The sequence below is a fragment of the Amblyraja radiata genome, chromosome 1 (assembly GCF_010909765.2).
Source record: "Amblyraja radiata isolate CabotCenter1 chromosome 1, sAmbRad1.1.pri, whole genome shotgun sequence".
NCBI lineage: Eukaryota > Metazoa > Chordata > Chondrichthyes > Rajiformes > Rajidae > Amblyraja > Amblyraja radiata.
The window spans coordinates 133176493-133192337 of record NC_045956.1 but is presented as its reverse complement, the minus strand read 5'-3'; the positions used below and the strand labels follow the sequence as shown (position 1 = coordinate 133192337).

The 15845-nt window shown below is 44.1% G+C and overlaps 1 protein-coding gene across 1 annotated transcript in view; it reads left to right on the top strand.

Annotated features, from left to right (window-relative positions):
* Positions 1-15845, top strand: part of unc13b (unc-13 homolog B) — a 404018-nt gene that overhangs the window by 338143 nt on the left and 50030 nt on the right. Inside the window, exons 33-37 of the mRNA XM_033037251.1 lie at positions 3163-3306; positions 4198-4275; positions 10602-10679; positions 13913-14001; positions 14983-15135. Coding sequence (XP_032893142.1) covers positions 3163-3306; positions 4198-4275; positions 10602-10679; positions 13913-14001; positions 14983-15135 — 542 coding nt within the window. The remainder of the gene's footprint in view (positions 1-3162; positions 3307-4197; positions 4276-10601; positions 10680-13912; positions 14002-14982; positions 15136-15845) is intronic.

Genomic DNA, 15845 nt, shown 5'->3' with positions numbered 1-15845 from the left:
TATCAAAATTACCTCGATGAAGCCATGGTTGTTGCCTTGCTGATGAAATAAATAGGTAGGAAAATAAGTTGTGTGGGGGACATACACAGAACATTGAACATAGAATAGAACAACACAGGAACAGGCTCTTCGGCCCACTATGTCTGTGCTGAACATTGCCAAGTTAAACTAATCTTCTCTGTCATGTCAATACAATACAATACAATACAATTCAATTTATTGTCCCTTCATTTCCTGCCTATCCAAAAGTTTCTTCAAAGCCACCATCATATCTGGCTTGACCACCACTTCTGGATCTAAGCACCGGGGGTCGTTCCAACCCCGCGACATGGGCGGGAGAAGTTGCGTTGCGGGAGCTCCGAAAAACGGTCTCCCACCCAGACCCGCGAGCTCCCGATATCACAGTCCACCAGGTCTGCAGCTGGAGCCTCCGAGCTCCGGGGTCGGGCCGCAGCAGCGATCCACCACTGCTCCCCACGCTCCGAGGCCGGTCAGCCCCACGGTGAGTAGTCCGCAGCTCCGTAGGCTCCGTGACTAGAGCCCCCAGGTCGTTCCGGCTGGAGGCCGCTCCACGGTGCTAGGCCCCAAAGACAACGGAGACCCGACAGGGAAAAGGTCGGGTCTCCCGTGCAGGGAAGAGATTTTTTTAAGTTCCCCCCCCCCCGCCCCCCACATATACACAGTTAAAAACAGTATAAAAAACACGACAACTACATTTAACTAGACAAAAAAAAAAAAAAAAAAAGACAGACAGGCTGTAGGGGCCGCTGCAACAGTGAGTCGCGCCACCGCACCTAGATTAATCGAGTCAAATAGACAATTTAATAAAATGTTTTCCTTTCAATGTGGGTTACAGCAAATTGTGAAAGAATAGTCTTGAAATCAGTCCCTCAATTGTAATTATTTTCTTTCACAAATTATATTCCAATGAGAATCATACTAATTATACAGACTGAATTTTGAAATTACCACTACTCCTGAAAATAAAGCATTGGGCAATGTTCTAGTGCATTTGAGTAAATGTAAAATTGTCATAATTAATAATCAACTCTTCAATTGTAGGAAAAAAAAAATCCCTTTAATCGCCCAAACAATAAACAAAAATCCAATTTAGGTCAAATAAATGTACAGGCATTCTAAGCAAGAAATATGTAATTACTGTGTTTGCAAATACATGGCTTCCATTCTCTTTTTTTTTAATTTTATTTTTATTAGAAGTACAGTAAATTACAGTAATACACATCACATATATCTTATTACATTTGTTGTACCACTTCGTTTTTCGAGCTTTCAAAAAGGTAGAAATAAAGAAGTAAGGAAAGTGAGCAAGAATCGTGAAGGTGCAGGAAAGTGTTGGGAAAAGAAAGCCCCTTAGGGAAGAAGTTAGAGAAGGAAGTAAAGAAAGGAAATAGACCCTAGAAAGAAAAGAAAAAAAAGGAAAAACAATCGCTCTATTATCACAAAACTCCGCAAAAAAGGATATACCAACCGTGTTTTTATTTTTTATTTTATACCCCCCGTTACCAGATCCTGGTACCATTTATATTTTAAATTACTATTGCACCTTATGCTTGTAATAGTTCCATAAATGCAGACCATGTCTTTTGGAAGTGGTCTGCTTTGCCTGCTAGGAGGAGTCTCATCTCTTCCAGGTGTGGTGTTTCGAACATGTTTGAAATCCACATTTTTATTGTTGGTATTGGAGCATTTTTCCAAAATTTGAGTATAAGCTTTTTTCCCATTATTAGCCCGTCATTAAGTAAGTTCTTTTGAAACACGTTTAGTTCGGGGTTACCTTCCGATATTCCAAAAATGATCCATTCTGCTTTTGGTACAAATTTTATTTTAATTAATTTTGTGAAGATTTCAAATATTTCGTTCCAGAATTTTTGGATTTTTATACAAAAAACAAAAGAGAGCGCTATGGTAGCTTCTTGTGACTGACATTTATCACAAATGGGTGAGACATTGGGGAAAAGTTTATTTATTTTAGTTTTTGAATAATAGTCTATGTAATGTTTTAAATTGAATTAGAGTATGTCGTACGTTGATCGAGCATTTATGCACATATAGTAAGTGTTTATCCCAGCTCTCTTTTGAAATTTTTATAGCTAGTTCTTGTTCCCAGTCTCTTTTAATACCATCGGTTGTAGGTATTTCTATATTTAAAATAATGTTGTATGTATGATATTAGATTTGCTGATTCAGCCTTTGTCTTCATGGCTTCATCCAATAAGTCTGGGGGCATGTTATGATAGTCTTTTGTGTATTTTTTCAGATAGTCACGGATTTGAAGATATTTAAAATATTGATTATTTTTCAAATTATATTTCAGTTGTAATTGTTGAAATTATAATAATTTTCCTAATTCATACAAGTCTCCGAGCGTTTTGATTCCCATTCTTTCTCATTGTGTAAATGATTTATCTATAATTGAAGGTTTAAATGACGGGTTATTGACTATTGGCATTAAAAGAGATAGATTTCTTAATTTTAGATTCTGTTTTATTTGTTTCCAAGTTCTAATTGTGCTATGTATCATTGGATTTTTATTATTATAAATATTATCATAAATTTTGTTATTCAGATTCATTGATGAGAGGAGAGTCGCTCCTGTATTACACGGAGAGCAGTCCTCTCTCTCCATTACAATCCAGTCCACCTGCTGGGCAGAGTTGTCCAGCAGGTGAATCATATTTTTAATATTTACTGCCCAATTATAGTACATAAAGTTAGGGAGCGCTAGACCACCCATCTCTTTTGGTTTACGAAGGTGTGCTCTTTGTATTCTGTGGGATTTATAATCCCATATAAAATTTGTAATGTCTAGTTTTTTGAAAAACTTTTTTGGAAGATATATTGGTATTGATTGAAATAAATATAGGATTTGTGGTAAAAAGATCATTTTTATAGCATTTATTCGACCTATTAAAGACATCGGGAGCGTTTTCCAGAATTTGATTAGATTATTTAGTTTCTTAAGTAAGGGGCTATAATTGGCATTAAACATAGCGTGATAGTTTCTAGTGATTTCAATTCCTAAATATTTAAATTTTTCTGTGGCTACTTTAAAATGGCTTCCATTCTCAAGGCTTGATTTGCTTTATTGCACAACTGTAAATGCTTTGACATTTTTAACTGAATTTACCTTTTGTACATCAGTTCCAGCAAACGTCTGAGCATGCTTTATTCTCCTGCTCGGTGGTAGATGTTTTCACACAATTAAATCAGAGCTTTGAGATTATTAAGAAACTCGAGTGTCCTGACCCGGCGATTGTTGCTCATTATATGAGAAGGTTTGCAAAGGTATGGACATATTTTTCAATGCATTTTTGCCTTGTAGTTTTGTTTTATTGGACCATACACTAAAACATTGTAGAAAAATATATTGCACTTTTTATTATAGTAATTAGTGATTCGTATAATATTTCTGAAAATATTTAGTGCTGAGAACTCATCATTCTTTCTGTCCTGGAGCTTGTATGAGATGCGCTTCTTTAAGTCATTACCATTTAAATTAAAAAATATTGTAGATAAATCTGCACTAATATCACTTGCACATATCGAGACTGTTCGCTAGTAAGCCATTGATTCCATGCTACTCAAATTGTTTTCATTCCCACTTATCTCGGATAGATTGGGTAATGAGTGTATTGGAATGCAGCACATTGCTCTCGCAACTGACCCACTTTACCGTGCATTTTGAGCAGATGACGGCAACACCACCTGCTCCCCCCATCCCACCACAACAAAGGACTTTGTTCATTTCCAAAATTATTCAAGGCACCACTGAAGCCCATTTGCAATTTTAAGTTGCTGTATGAGTGGAGGAACCATTGAGGCTTACTTCTCGGACCACCCTGGTTAGAAGTTAGAACTATGTTTAAAATCAAAACACAACTGGTTGCAGTGTTTTTCTTTTAAATGGATAATTCATTTGTTCCATTGTTTCTGATGTAATTAATAATTCATGCCACACACACTTTACAGAAAATCTATCTGATGATGCCAATATATCAAAATAAAATAACATTTTGCAAATCTACTTTTGAAGTATACATATTTTCAAATTGATTTTTCTGTAATTTTGGCCCAGCAAAAATCAAATTGTCGCATGTATTTACCGACAGATTGTGCTTATGTTTATCAGTAGTTGCAGAACAAAACAGAGTTCATGTGTGCTTGTTCTCTCTGCAGACCATCAGCAAAGTTCTACAGCAATATGCAGACATCCTTCTGAAGAACTTTAAGTCCTACTGTTCCAAGGAGATGTTGGTAAAGATATTTTCTTTACTCGAATACATATAGTTTCAGATTTAACACTTACAGCAGCAACTAAGTTTTCATTGCAAAGCCTTTATGAAATTTGAGCAAAACACAGTGCTGGAGTAACTCAGCAGGTCAGGCAGCCTCTGTGGAGGGAATGGATTATATGTCCGACCTACCCGGCATCGCCGCCGGACCCGACCTACCGGGCATCGCCGCCGCCGGACCGGGGCTCCCCCAACATGGCCGCCGCAACGCACCCGACTCATCTCGCCGCCCCACCGCCGACTATCCACCCACCGGGACCTCCCACGCATCGCCCGTGGACCCCGACTCAACTGCCACTGGACTCCGACCATCGGGTCCGGTGACCCGCGCCACTCCAACCCCCTCCAGCAACCCACAGCCGTCGCCCTACCTGGAGCCTGGACTCTGCACTGGGCCTGAAGCCTCCACGCTGCTCACTCCCACTCTCCTGGGCTTAACTCCACTGGGTCCTAGTGCCCGTCTGCCCAGCCTTGCTAACCTCAGTGGCTGTTCCACTGACTCTCCCTCATCCCCCTTCAACCATGTCACCCCCACTCTTCCCCACCCACATTACAGCCCTCTCACCCCCCCACCCCCAGTCCACCCACCTGCCTTCCTCTGGCCCCAACTCCCATCCCTGCCGGGTATTCACCATCCCCCCCGACCTCCCCCTCTCCCACACCGAACAGTCTGTCCTCAGCAGAGGTCTTACCTTTGTCCCCCTCCGTCCCCATCTCAATGAGTTCCGCGCCCACCATGACTTGGAGCGCATCTACCGTCGCCTCCGCCTCACAGCGCACTTCCATGGGAAGGAGTCCTCGCCCCCCAATGATGACCCTTTTTCCCGTCTCCAACGCACCCCCTCCTCGTGGAACCCCTCTCGTAACGTCCCGGCTCTGGAACTTTTTATCCAGAACTGCCGCCGCGACGTCAACCGCCTCAACTTCTCCACTCCCCTGTCTCACTCCAATCTCTCCCCCCCTGAATGCACTGCCATTGAATCACTCCGCAAAAACCCAGATTGGGTTATCAAACCAGCCGACAAGGGAGGTGCCGTGGTAGTCTGGCGCGTCGATCTCTACAAAGCTGAGGCCACGCGCCAACTCTCGGACACCTCCTCCTACTTACCCTTGGACCATGACCCCACTGACGAGCACCAGGCCACCATATCTAGCACCATCACCGACTTCATCAATTCCCACGCCCTGCCCGACCAAGCTTCCAACCTCATCGTTCCCCAGCCCCGCACGGCCCGTTTTTACCTTCTCCCCAAAATCCACAAACCCGGCTCTCCCGGCAGACCCATTGTCTCTGCTTGTTCGTGCCCCACCGAACTCATCTCCACATACCTTGACTCCATACTATCCCCCTTGGTCAAATCCCTTCCCACCTATGTTCTAGACACCTCAGACACTCTCCGCCGCCTCCACGCATTCCACTCTCTAGGCCCTCACCCCCTCATCTTCACCATGGATGTCCAGTCACTCTACACCTCCATCCCCCACCAGGATGGCCTCAAAGCCCTCCGGTTCTTCCTCGACCAGAGGAGCAACCTATACCCAGCCACTGACACTCTCCTCCGCCTAGCGGAGTTGGTCCTCACCCTCAACAACTTTACGTTTGACTCCTCCCATTTCCTCCAAACACAAGGCGTAGCTATGGGCACACGCATGGGCCCCAGCTACGCCTGCCTCTTTGTCGGGTACGTTGAACAATCCTTGTTCAATACGTACCAGGGCCCATCCCCGACCTCTACCTCCGTTACATTGACGACTGCTTTGGGGCCACCTCCTGCACCCACACACAACTGACTGACTTCATCCACTTCACCACCAACTTCCATCCGGCACTCCAATACACCTGGACCATTTCCGACACTTCCCTACCATTCCTTGACCTCACCATCTCCATCGCAGGGGACAGACTTCTGACCGACATACACTACAAACCAACTGACTCACATGGCTATCTGGACTACACGTCTTCCCACCCTGCCCCCTGTAAGGACTCCATCCCCTACTCCCAATTCCTCCGCCTATGCCGCATCTGTTCCCAGGATGAGACGTTCCACACCAGGGCATCGGAAATGTCCTCGTTCTTCAGGGAACGGGGATTCCCTCCGCCACCATAGATGAGGCTCGCACCAGGGTCTCATCCATACCCCGCAACACTGCTCTCTCTCACCATCCCCGCACTCGCAACAAGGGCAGAGTCCCCCTAGTCCTCATCTTTCACCCCACCAGCCGGCAAACACAACAAATAATCCTCCGCCATTTCCGCCACCTCCAACGTGACCCCACCACTCGCCACATCTTCCCATCTCCCCCTATGTCTGCCTTCCGCAAAGACCACTCCCTCCGCAACTCCCTTGTCAATTCTTACCTTCCCTCCCGTACCACCCCCTCCCCGGGCACTTTCCGTTGCAACCGCAAGAAATGCAACACCTGTCCCTTCACCTCCCCCCTCGACTCCATTCAAGGACCCAAGCAGTCGTTCCAGGTGCGACAAAGGTTCACCTGTATCTCCTCCAACCTCATCTGCTGCATCCGCTGCTCTAGATGTCAGCTGATTTACATCGGGGAGACTAAGCGGAGGTTGGGCGATCGTTTCGCCGAACACCTCCGCTCAGTCCGCAAAAACCTACCTGAATTCCCGGTGGCTCAGCACTTCAACTCCCCCTCCCATTCCCAATCCGACCTCTCTGTCCTGGGTCTCCTCCATTGCCAGAGTGAGCAACACCGGAAATTGGAGGAACAGCACCTCATATTCCGCCTGGGTTGCTTGCATCCGGATGGCATGAACGTTGAATTCTCCCAATTTTGCTAGCCCTTGCTGTCTCCTCCCCTTCCTTAACCCTCGAGCTGTCTCCTCCCATCCCCCCGCCCTCGGGCTCCTCCTCCTCCCTTTTTCCTTCCTTCTCCCCCCCACCCCCCCATCAGTCTGAAGAAGGGTTTCGGCCCGAAACGTCGCCTATTTCCTTCGCTCCATAGATGCTGCTGCACCCGCTGAGTTTCTCCAGCATTTTTGTGTACCTTGGATTATATGTCAGTTTGCATTTTGTCCCTTTCTCAGACTGATTGTAGTAGGGGGGGCAGAAAGCTGGAAAAGAGCTGGGAGCGGAACAAAGTTTGGCAAGTGATATGTGGATACAGATGAGGGGGGGTGGGGGGGGGGGGGATTAGATTGGCAGATTAGTATGGGTGGAGTAAGTGACAAACTCGAGATAAAAGGGAGACAAAAGGGTGTCAGATAGGTAGAGAAGAGGGGTATAACAGAAAGAGAAACAAGGTGGGGGAGGGGGGTGGGTTGGAGAAAAAGGATAGTGGGAGAAATTGGTACATGTTGGGTAGGGAGGCACAATGCAATGTTTATGATGTAAGGATGTACGCTACACAAACAGAATGAAGGTACAATTTGTGTGTACCCGGCCTCTGCCCAGAATAGAAAGATTGGTATGGAAGTAGGAAGAGGAGTTTAGCAACCGTTAGCAAGCAGGCCTTTGTGCACCACCACCAAAATGATTGGTGAAGCAGTTGCCTAGTCTATACTTGGTCTCACCAATATATATATGAAGCCACATTGAGAGCACCGAGTGCAGTAGATGAGGTTAGAGGAGGTGCATGTGAACCTCTGTCTCATCTGGAAGGCCTGTGGCGATCCCTGGATAGAAATGAGGAAGCGGATGTATGGACAGCTATTACATCTGCGGTTGCAGGGTACCTGGGGAGGCGATGGTTTGGGTGGGAAGGAATGAGTGAACTAAGGAGATGCAGAGAGTGTGGTCTCTATGGAAAGCAGAGGGGGTGGGAAGATGCGACGAGTCATGGGATCACATTGAAGGTGGCAAAAGTGTCGGAGAATGATGTGTTAGATGCAGAGGCTAATTGGGTAAAAGGTGTGGACCAGGGGGACTTCATCCTTGTTCCATCTGGGCAGAGTGGGAACGTGAGCAGAATTGCAGGACACAGAGGAGACACATGTGAGGGATTCATTCACAACAGTAGGGGGTAATCACATTTACTGAAAAAAGAGGCCATCTTGGATGTCCTAGAAGAGAAAATCTCATCTTGGGAGCAGTTGCAGTGGTGATGTATGTTGAGAGTAAGGGATGGATGGCATCCTTCTAGGAGGCAGGGTAGAATGAGGTGTTGTCAAGGTAACTGTGGGAGTCACTGGGTTTGTATTCTTCAATCCAATGTCCAATGGCCCCTCAACCCCCAATTATTTTGGACTAGCCAGCATTTGTTCTTCCAGGAAGTTGCTCAGAGAAATGGAAGCAAAGGACTGAATGGCCATCTTCATTCTGATTGTAGTGGGGTGAAAGCTGGATGGGAGGTGGAGGCAGGACATAGCCAGACAAGTGATAGGTGGACACAAATTGCTGGAGTAACTCAGCGGGACAGGCAGCATCTCCGGAGAGATGGAATGGGTGACATTTTGGGTCGAGGCGATTCTTCAGAAGGTTCAGAATAAGGGTGTTGACCTGAAACATCACCCATTCCTTCTCTCCAGAGATGCTGCCTGTCCCGCTGAGTTACTCCAACATTTTCGGTTTAAAACAGCATCTGCATGCTGTTCATTCCTATCCAAGTGATAGGTGGATGCAGGTGAAGGGAGTTGACTGACAGTGTGTGGACAAAGAAAGATCAAAAATGAAAAGGAGACAGAAAGCTGAGATAAGGAGAGAAGATGTGTGAAATGCAAGGCCAGAGGAAGGGATGTAGAAGAAAGGGTATGAGGGAGGAAGAGGAAAGGGGGAGGGGGTTAAGGCTTAAAATTGGCTTAAGAACAGAAAACAGAGTTGAGATAAATGGTTGTTTTTCAGAATGGAGAATAGTAGATGGGGGTGTTCACAAATGGTCAGTGCTAGGAGCACTGCATAGTAAATACATAGAAAGCATAGAAAAATAGGTGCAGGAGTAGGCCATTCAGCCCTTCGAGCCAGAACCACTATTCAATATGATCATAGCTGATCATCTAAAATCAGTATCCCCTTCCTGCTTTTCCCCCCATATCCCTTGATTCCTTTCGCCCTAACAGCTAAATCTAACTCTCTCTTGAAAACGTTGTAATGCAAACATGCAACATAAAATATCACAATCTGCAAATTATATGAAGTGCAGGTCACAGCAAGGAAGATTGAAATAAAATGCAAGAAAACTTAGGATGGTGGATTAAATTTAAGATAAAAATGTGTGTGATATACTTGTCAGAAAGAATGAGGAAAGACAATATGGACTAAATAGCACTGTGCTGAAGTGTATTTGAGCTAGGCTTTGCATAAATCTATTGTGCATAAATCTTTTGAAACTGGGAGAATATGCTGAGAGAGCAGATGGTAAAGCACCACTGTATCCTGTGCTTCTTGCATGGAATACATAGCAGGGAAATTATGATGAACCTTTATTAAATACATAGAGTATTGTACCCAATTCTCATGGGTGTAATCTTCTAATTTAAGAAGGGTGTGAAAGCTTTTGTGCGGGAGTGCAGAAATTATGTACTAAGGTCTGGAGAAGCTGGGGTCTTGAAACATCGAAAGTTGAGAAAATTGAGACATCCATGATTTATACAAGGTCTGGATAGGTAAACAGAAGGAAATTTATTCCAATAGCAGATGATTCAAGAACCAGGGACACATTCAGAATTCTGTAACGTTCTGACAACACATTGCACTCCGCCAGTAAGGATAGTAGAAATAAGTTCAATGAGGCACTATGAAACGGAAACAGTCCAGTGAAAAAGTTTCAACCTGAAACAAAAACTGCCCATTTCCCTCCACAGATCTATCTGATCCACCAAGTTCCTTCAGCAGTTTTTTTTTTAATTACAAAAGGGAATTGGATAAGTACCTGAGCAAAATGCTACAAGCAAAGAGCACGAGATTGGGACTGACAGGATGGCTCCACAGGTGTCAGCATGAACTCTGACAAATAGACACCAATGTCATAATGATTCAGTGATTCTTGCAGCAAAGATTCATAGGTTGACAGACCTTGTATTCTAAATTTGCATTTTTGTAATATAAAATAAAATGTGTATTTAAATTCATTCGTAACTTTCTGTTTTAACGTGTATTTTAACTTCATGTTGGATGAAGTTAAAATACATGTTAGTTCTGAACAGAACTAAGAAAATATTTGTTAATTCAGAGAGGGATGTCCAAAATTAGAATTCTATTTGCTCGTGAGAACTGATGCTGAATGTAGCTAGAGTAAATGTTATTGCATAAAAATGAATGTGGATTTGATATTTCTTGAAAGAAAGAGCCTGGATGTAATTGAACATATTTCCTTTCTCACCAACAGCCTTGCATTCTAATGAACAATGTACAGCAACTTCGAGTTCAGCTGGAAAAGATGTTTGAAGCAATGGGTGGGAAAGAGGTAAGAGACTGCATCTGAAGAGATTGGGTTTGCAGATTCAAACCTCAATTGTATTACAAATAATGTAAAGTCTCTCCTGAAGAATTTCTTTTTATGTCTCAGAATCCCAGAGCACAAAACCTTTTTTCCAAAAAAAATAGGAAATCCATCCTTAGCCACTATCTCTGAAGTTAGAATAAGAACTGAAAAGTTGGTTCATAAATTGTTTAACCATATACAAATAATTTGAACACATTTTGAAATTTCAGTCAATGTCTTCAGCATAGTCATAGTGTGTCATGTGTGTAAAAACAGGCCCTTCGGCCCGACTTGCCCACGCCGGCCAACAATGTCCCAGCTACACTAGTCCCACTTGCCTGCACTTGGTCCATATCCCTCCAAACCTGTCCGATTCATGTACCTGTCTAACTGTTCCTTAAACGATGGGATAGTCCCAGCCTCAACTACCTCCTCTGGAAGCTTGTTCCATAAACCCACCACCCTTTGTGTGCAAAAGTTACTCCACGGATTCTTATTAAATATTTTTCCCCTTCACCTTGAACCTATGTCCTCTGGTTTTCGATTCCCCTACTCTGGGCAAGAAACTTTGTGCATCTACCCGATCTATTCCTCTCATGATTTTGTACACCGCCATAATATAACCTCTCATCCTCCTGCGCTCCATTGAATAGAGAGACCCAGCCTACTCAACCTCTCCCTATAGCTCACACCCTCTAGTCCTGGCACCATCCTCGTAAATCTTTTCTAAACCCTTAAAGCTTGACAATACCTTTCCTATAACATGGTGCCCAGAACTGAACACAATATTCTAAATGCGGTCTCACGAACATCTTATACAACTGCAACATGACCTCCCAACTTCTATACTCAATACTTTGACTGATGAAGGCCAAAGTGCCAAAAGCCTTTTTGACCCCCTTATCTACCTGCTACTCGACCTTCAAGGAACCATTCACCTGTACTCCTAGATCCCTCTGCTCTACAACACTACCCAGATGCCTACCATTTACTGTGTAGGTCCTGCCCTTGTTCGACATTCCAAAATGCAACACCTCACACTTCCCTGTATTAAATCATTGATGTAGATCACAAACACTAACGGGCCCAGCACTGAACCCTGAGACACACCACTAGTCACAGGCATCCAGTCCGAGAAGTAACCTTTCACCATTACCCTCTGCTTCCATGCAGTCTTTCACCGTGGCTATTTATTCAGCTATCTCTCCTTGGATCTCATGCGATATAACCTTCCTGAGCAGCCTACCATGTGGCACCTTGTCGAACGCCTTACTAAAGTCCATGTACACAACATCTACAGCTCTGCCCCCATCAATCTTTTTGGTCACATCTTCAAAAAAATCAATCAGATTTGTGACACGACCTTGCACGTACAAAACCATGCTGACTATCCCTAATCAGACTTAGCCCATCCAAATGCCTGTATAACCTATCTCTCAGAATACTCTCTAGTAACTTACCAACTACAGTAGTTAAGTTCACCGGCCTATAGTTCCCCTCATTTTACCTGCAGCCCTTCTTGAAAAGAGGCACAACATTTGCCACCCTCCAGTCTTCCGGCACCTCTCCTGTATTTACGGACGACTCGTAAATTTCAACCAGGGCTCCTGCAATTTCCTCTCTAGTTTTCCACAATGTCCTCCGATATAACTGATCAGGCCCTGGAGATTTGTCTACCTTCATACACAACAGTACCTTCAGTACTTTGACGGTAACACTGACTGCTCTCAAGACACTTGACTGCCGCAAGTTCCTCCGTCCTGCTGTCTTTCTTCTCGGTAAATACAGAGGAGAAATACTCATCGAGGACCTTTCCCATCTCCTGTGGCTCCACACAGAGGTGACTGCTTTGATTCCCAAGAGGTCCCACTCTCTCTCTAATTACCCTTTTCCCCCTTGTGTATATATATATATATCAAATCTTTTGGGTTTGTCCTTTATGCTTCCCACCAGAGCTATCTCCTGGCCCCTTTTTGCCCTTTCAATCGCCTTTTTCAGTTTACTCCTTAGTTCCCGAAAGACCCCCAGGGATGCCCTTGATCGCAGCTGCCTATACCTGGCCCATGCATCCTTCTTGTTTTTGACCAACGCCTCAATTTCCCTCATCAGCCAAACTTCCTTACGTTTGCCTGCTTTGCCCCTCACTCTAACGGGGACGTGCATATCCTGGGCTTTTGTCAGCACACTTTTAAAAACATGCCACTTGATCGATGTTCCTTTCCCCTCAAATAACCTGCTCCAATCAACTTGAGCAAGACCTCCTCTCATACCCTCAAAGTTGGCCTTACCCCAGTTGAGCATTTTAACATTTAAGGACCCTCTCTGTCCCTAACCATAACTATCTTAAACCTAATTGAACTCTGGTCACTGGTCCCAAAAGGCTCCTCCACAAACACTTCATTAACTTGGCCTTCCCAATTTCCGCTCCCTCTCGACCCCCTCCCTCTCTACCCCCTCCCACTCTGCTCCCCCTTCCTCTCTGGCCCCTTCCCTCTCTACCCCCTCCCTCTCTACCCCCTCCCTCTCTACCCCCCTCCCTCTCAACCCCCTCCCTCTCAACCCCCTCTGTATCCCTCTCTACCCCTCCCTCTCTACCTCCTCCCCCTCCCTCTCTGCCCCCCCCTCATCCTCTGCCCCCCTTCCTCTTTGCCCCCCCCTCCCTCTCTTCCCCCTCCCTCTCTGCCCCCCCTTCTCTCTGTCCCCCCTTCTCTCTGCCCCCCCCCCCTCTCTCTGCCCCCCTCTCCCTCTCTGCCCCCATCCCTCTTTCGGGAGTGGTGTGCATTGGGACCTATGGGTAGGTGGTGGAGTATTGAGTTCGGGAACCAGCCCTCCACTGTGATGCCGCGTGCCGCCCTACCCCTCAATATCTACCCCTCTACCCTCCCTCCCTACGCCCTTCACCCTTTCCTTCTCTACCCCCACCCCCTCCCTCTCTACCCCCCTCCATCTCCCTCTCTAACTGCGCCTGCGCAGTTCAGGGCTATACATGAGTGGTTAGGGTGGGGGATGGGGGGAAAAGGAGCAAATTAATAATATTAATATAATATCAAGGGGGGAAGTTAGTGTGTGTGTGGGGAGGGTGGCTAGTGTATGTGTGTGACGCCGCAGGTCGCCCCCCCCCCCCGCAACCGCGCGTTGAGGTGACGAGACCCAACGTGTCCCACTTGGTCTAGTACAACGTAAAATTTACATCAGATGTATCTTTGTAATTACAGCTAGATACTGAGGCAGCGGAAACTTTGAAGGATCTCCAGGTGAAGCTAAACAATGTCCTAGACGATCTCAGTGATGTATTTGGTGTCAGGTGAGTAATAAAGGTCTCCTTTATCTATTTACTTTTAAAATGGCATTTGTTGTATAAAAATAAAATTTACTGAACAGATTTTACTCTAAAATAAAAAAATGATTTGGGAATGGATGATTAAAATAATTGTTCAATTGGAACTGGCTTCTACTTATGTTTCTGATCTAAAGCTGTGTGTTACATTTGACCTCAGTAACCCCATTAGCTTGAGAAAACTTAGATTTGCCAGAAAGTGAAAGCTGTTAGGTCAGGCCAGGATCAGTCAACTATATTGACACTTGTAGTTGAGATTTTTCGATGATCTTTAGTGAGGTAATAATTAGCTCCCTTGAGTAGCTACCCAGTAGGAAGGCATTGGGCTGAACTGAGCTGAATTAAGCTTGTGCTTACCCATGTGCATGTGGAGAGCTGAACAATTTAAATACCTGCACCCACGAAGCATAACAAGGCCTCAATGGTGATTAGGCCTCAAACATTTTAATTACTTAGGTACTTACAGGAACAATGACTTAAAACCGCACAATAAAGTAAGGAAAAATAAATAGCCTCTCTTCTAATTTACTGGTTCACGAACTGCTATTTCAAGGGAACGGTTTTGTCACGATCACTATAAGGATGGGCAGGGACATTCCCCAGCACATCTGGTCTGTGTGGCTGGACTCTGATGGTCCAGCGATTCTTGTTTGAGAAATGAACCATTATCAACCTCATCAAAGCTTTTTTTCAATTTCACATTGTTTCATCTCACATGACAACTATTCAAAGTTTATCATTCATAAATTTATCAGCATATAGTTAACAATATATAAAATATGTACACACTATTGAGTTCTCTTTAACCAATATGAAGTGAGCATTGGCTTTAAGGATTCCAGCAGCTTTAAACTTGGAACACTAACATTAAACAGTTTATTTGTTTGAAATTATTTGTGAAATACTGTAGTTGCAGTTGCTGTGATTTTAACCTTTGCTGTAATGTAGTTTCCAGCCTCGTCTTGATGAGTGTGTAAAACAAATGGGAGATATCCTAAGCCAGGTCAAGGGTACTGGAAATGTTCCTGCTACTGCTCGTAATAGTGTAGCACAGGATGCAGATAATGTACTCGGACCATTAATGGATTTCTTGGATGGCAAGTAAGTATAAAAAAACATATTTGAGATATAACAGAGTCTACAACTTGAACAATGCATAGTGCATATTTCTGCTTTTATTTTAGGAAATAGTTGTTTTGCCATTCATTTTTATAAATACTATTATCTGTTGGGCTGTTATTGGGAAATTAACCTGATGTACAGTAAGTTCCTTCCACCAAGCTTCTTAATTCTATCCTTTCGTGTCTTAACGCAGTTGTTTTCGTTTCTTAAGATTATGGTGGTTGCTTATTGCATTATTAAGTGTGATGTATTTCTTCCTTAAAATTTAAATTGAAGTAAGAGATGACCATTGATCTTGTTCATTCCAATAGCCAGTTGTTCATTCTGCATTTCAGCATCTTTCCCCAATTTGTAATCTTCCTTTTGGGAGTTGATTAACTACAAGCAATGCCTATAATATAATTCTTCAGTAGCTTCCGTTGTTGGAAGGTAATTGACCAAATATATCAAGGAATTATTATTCAGTTTATATAGTAGTATTTCAAAGATTAAATTCCCTTAGAACCAAAAATGCTAATAATCAAATACACAGGATTACTGTTTCAGACCTTTTTTTTCCTCAGGGAACTGGGAATCCCTGAGAAAATCCAATTTAGACAATGCAATTCCTTTAAAAAAAAAAAAAGAGGCAACAATTATTCGGGATTTGTTTCATCTCTTTGAGAGCACGAATGACCATCTCTTGAATT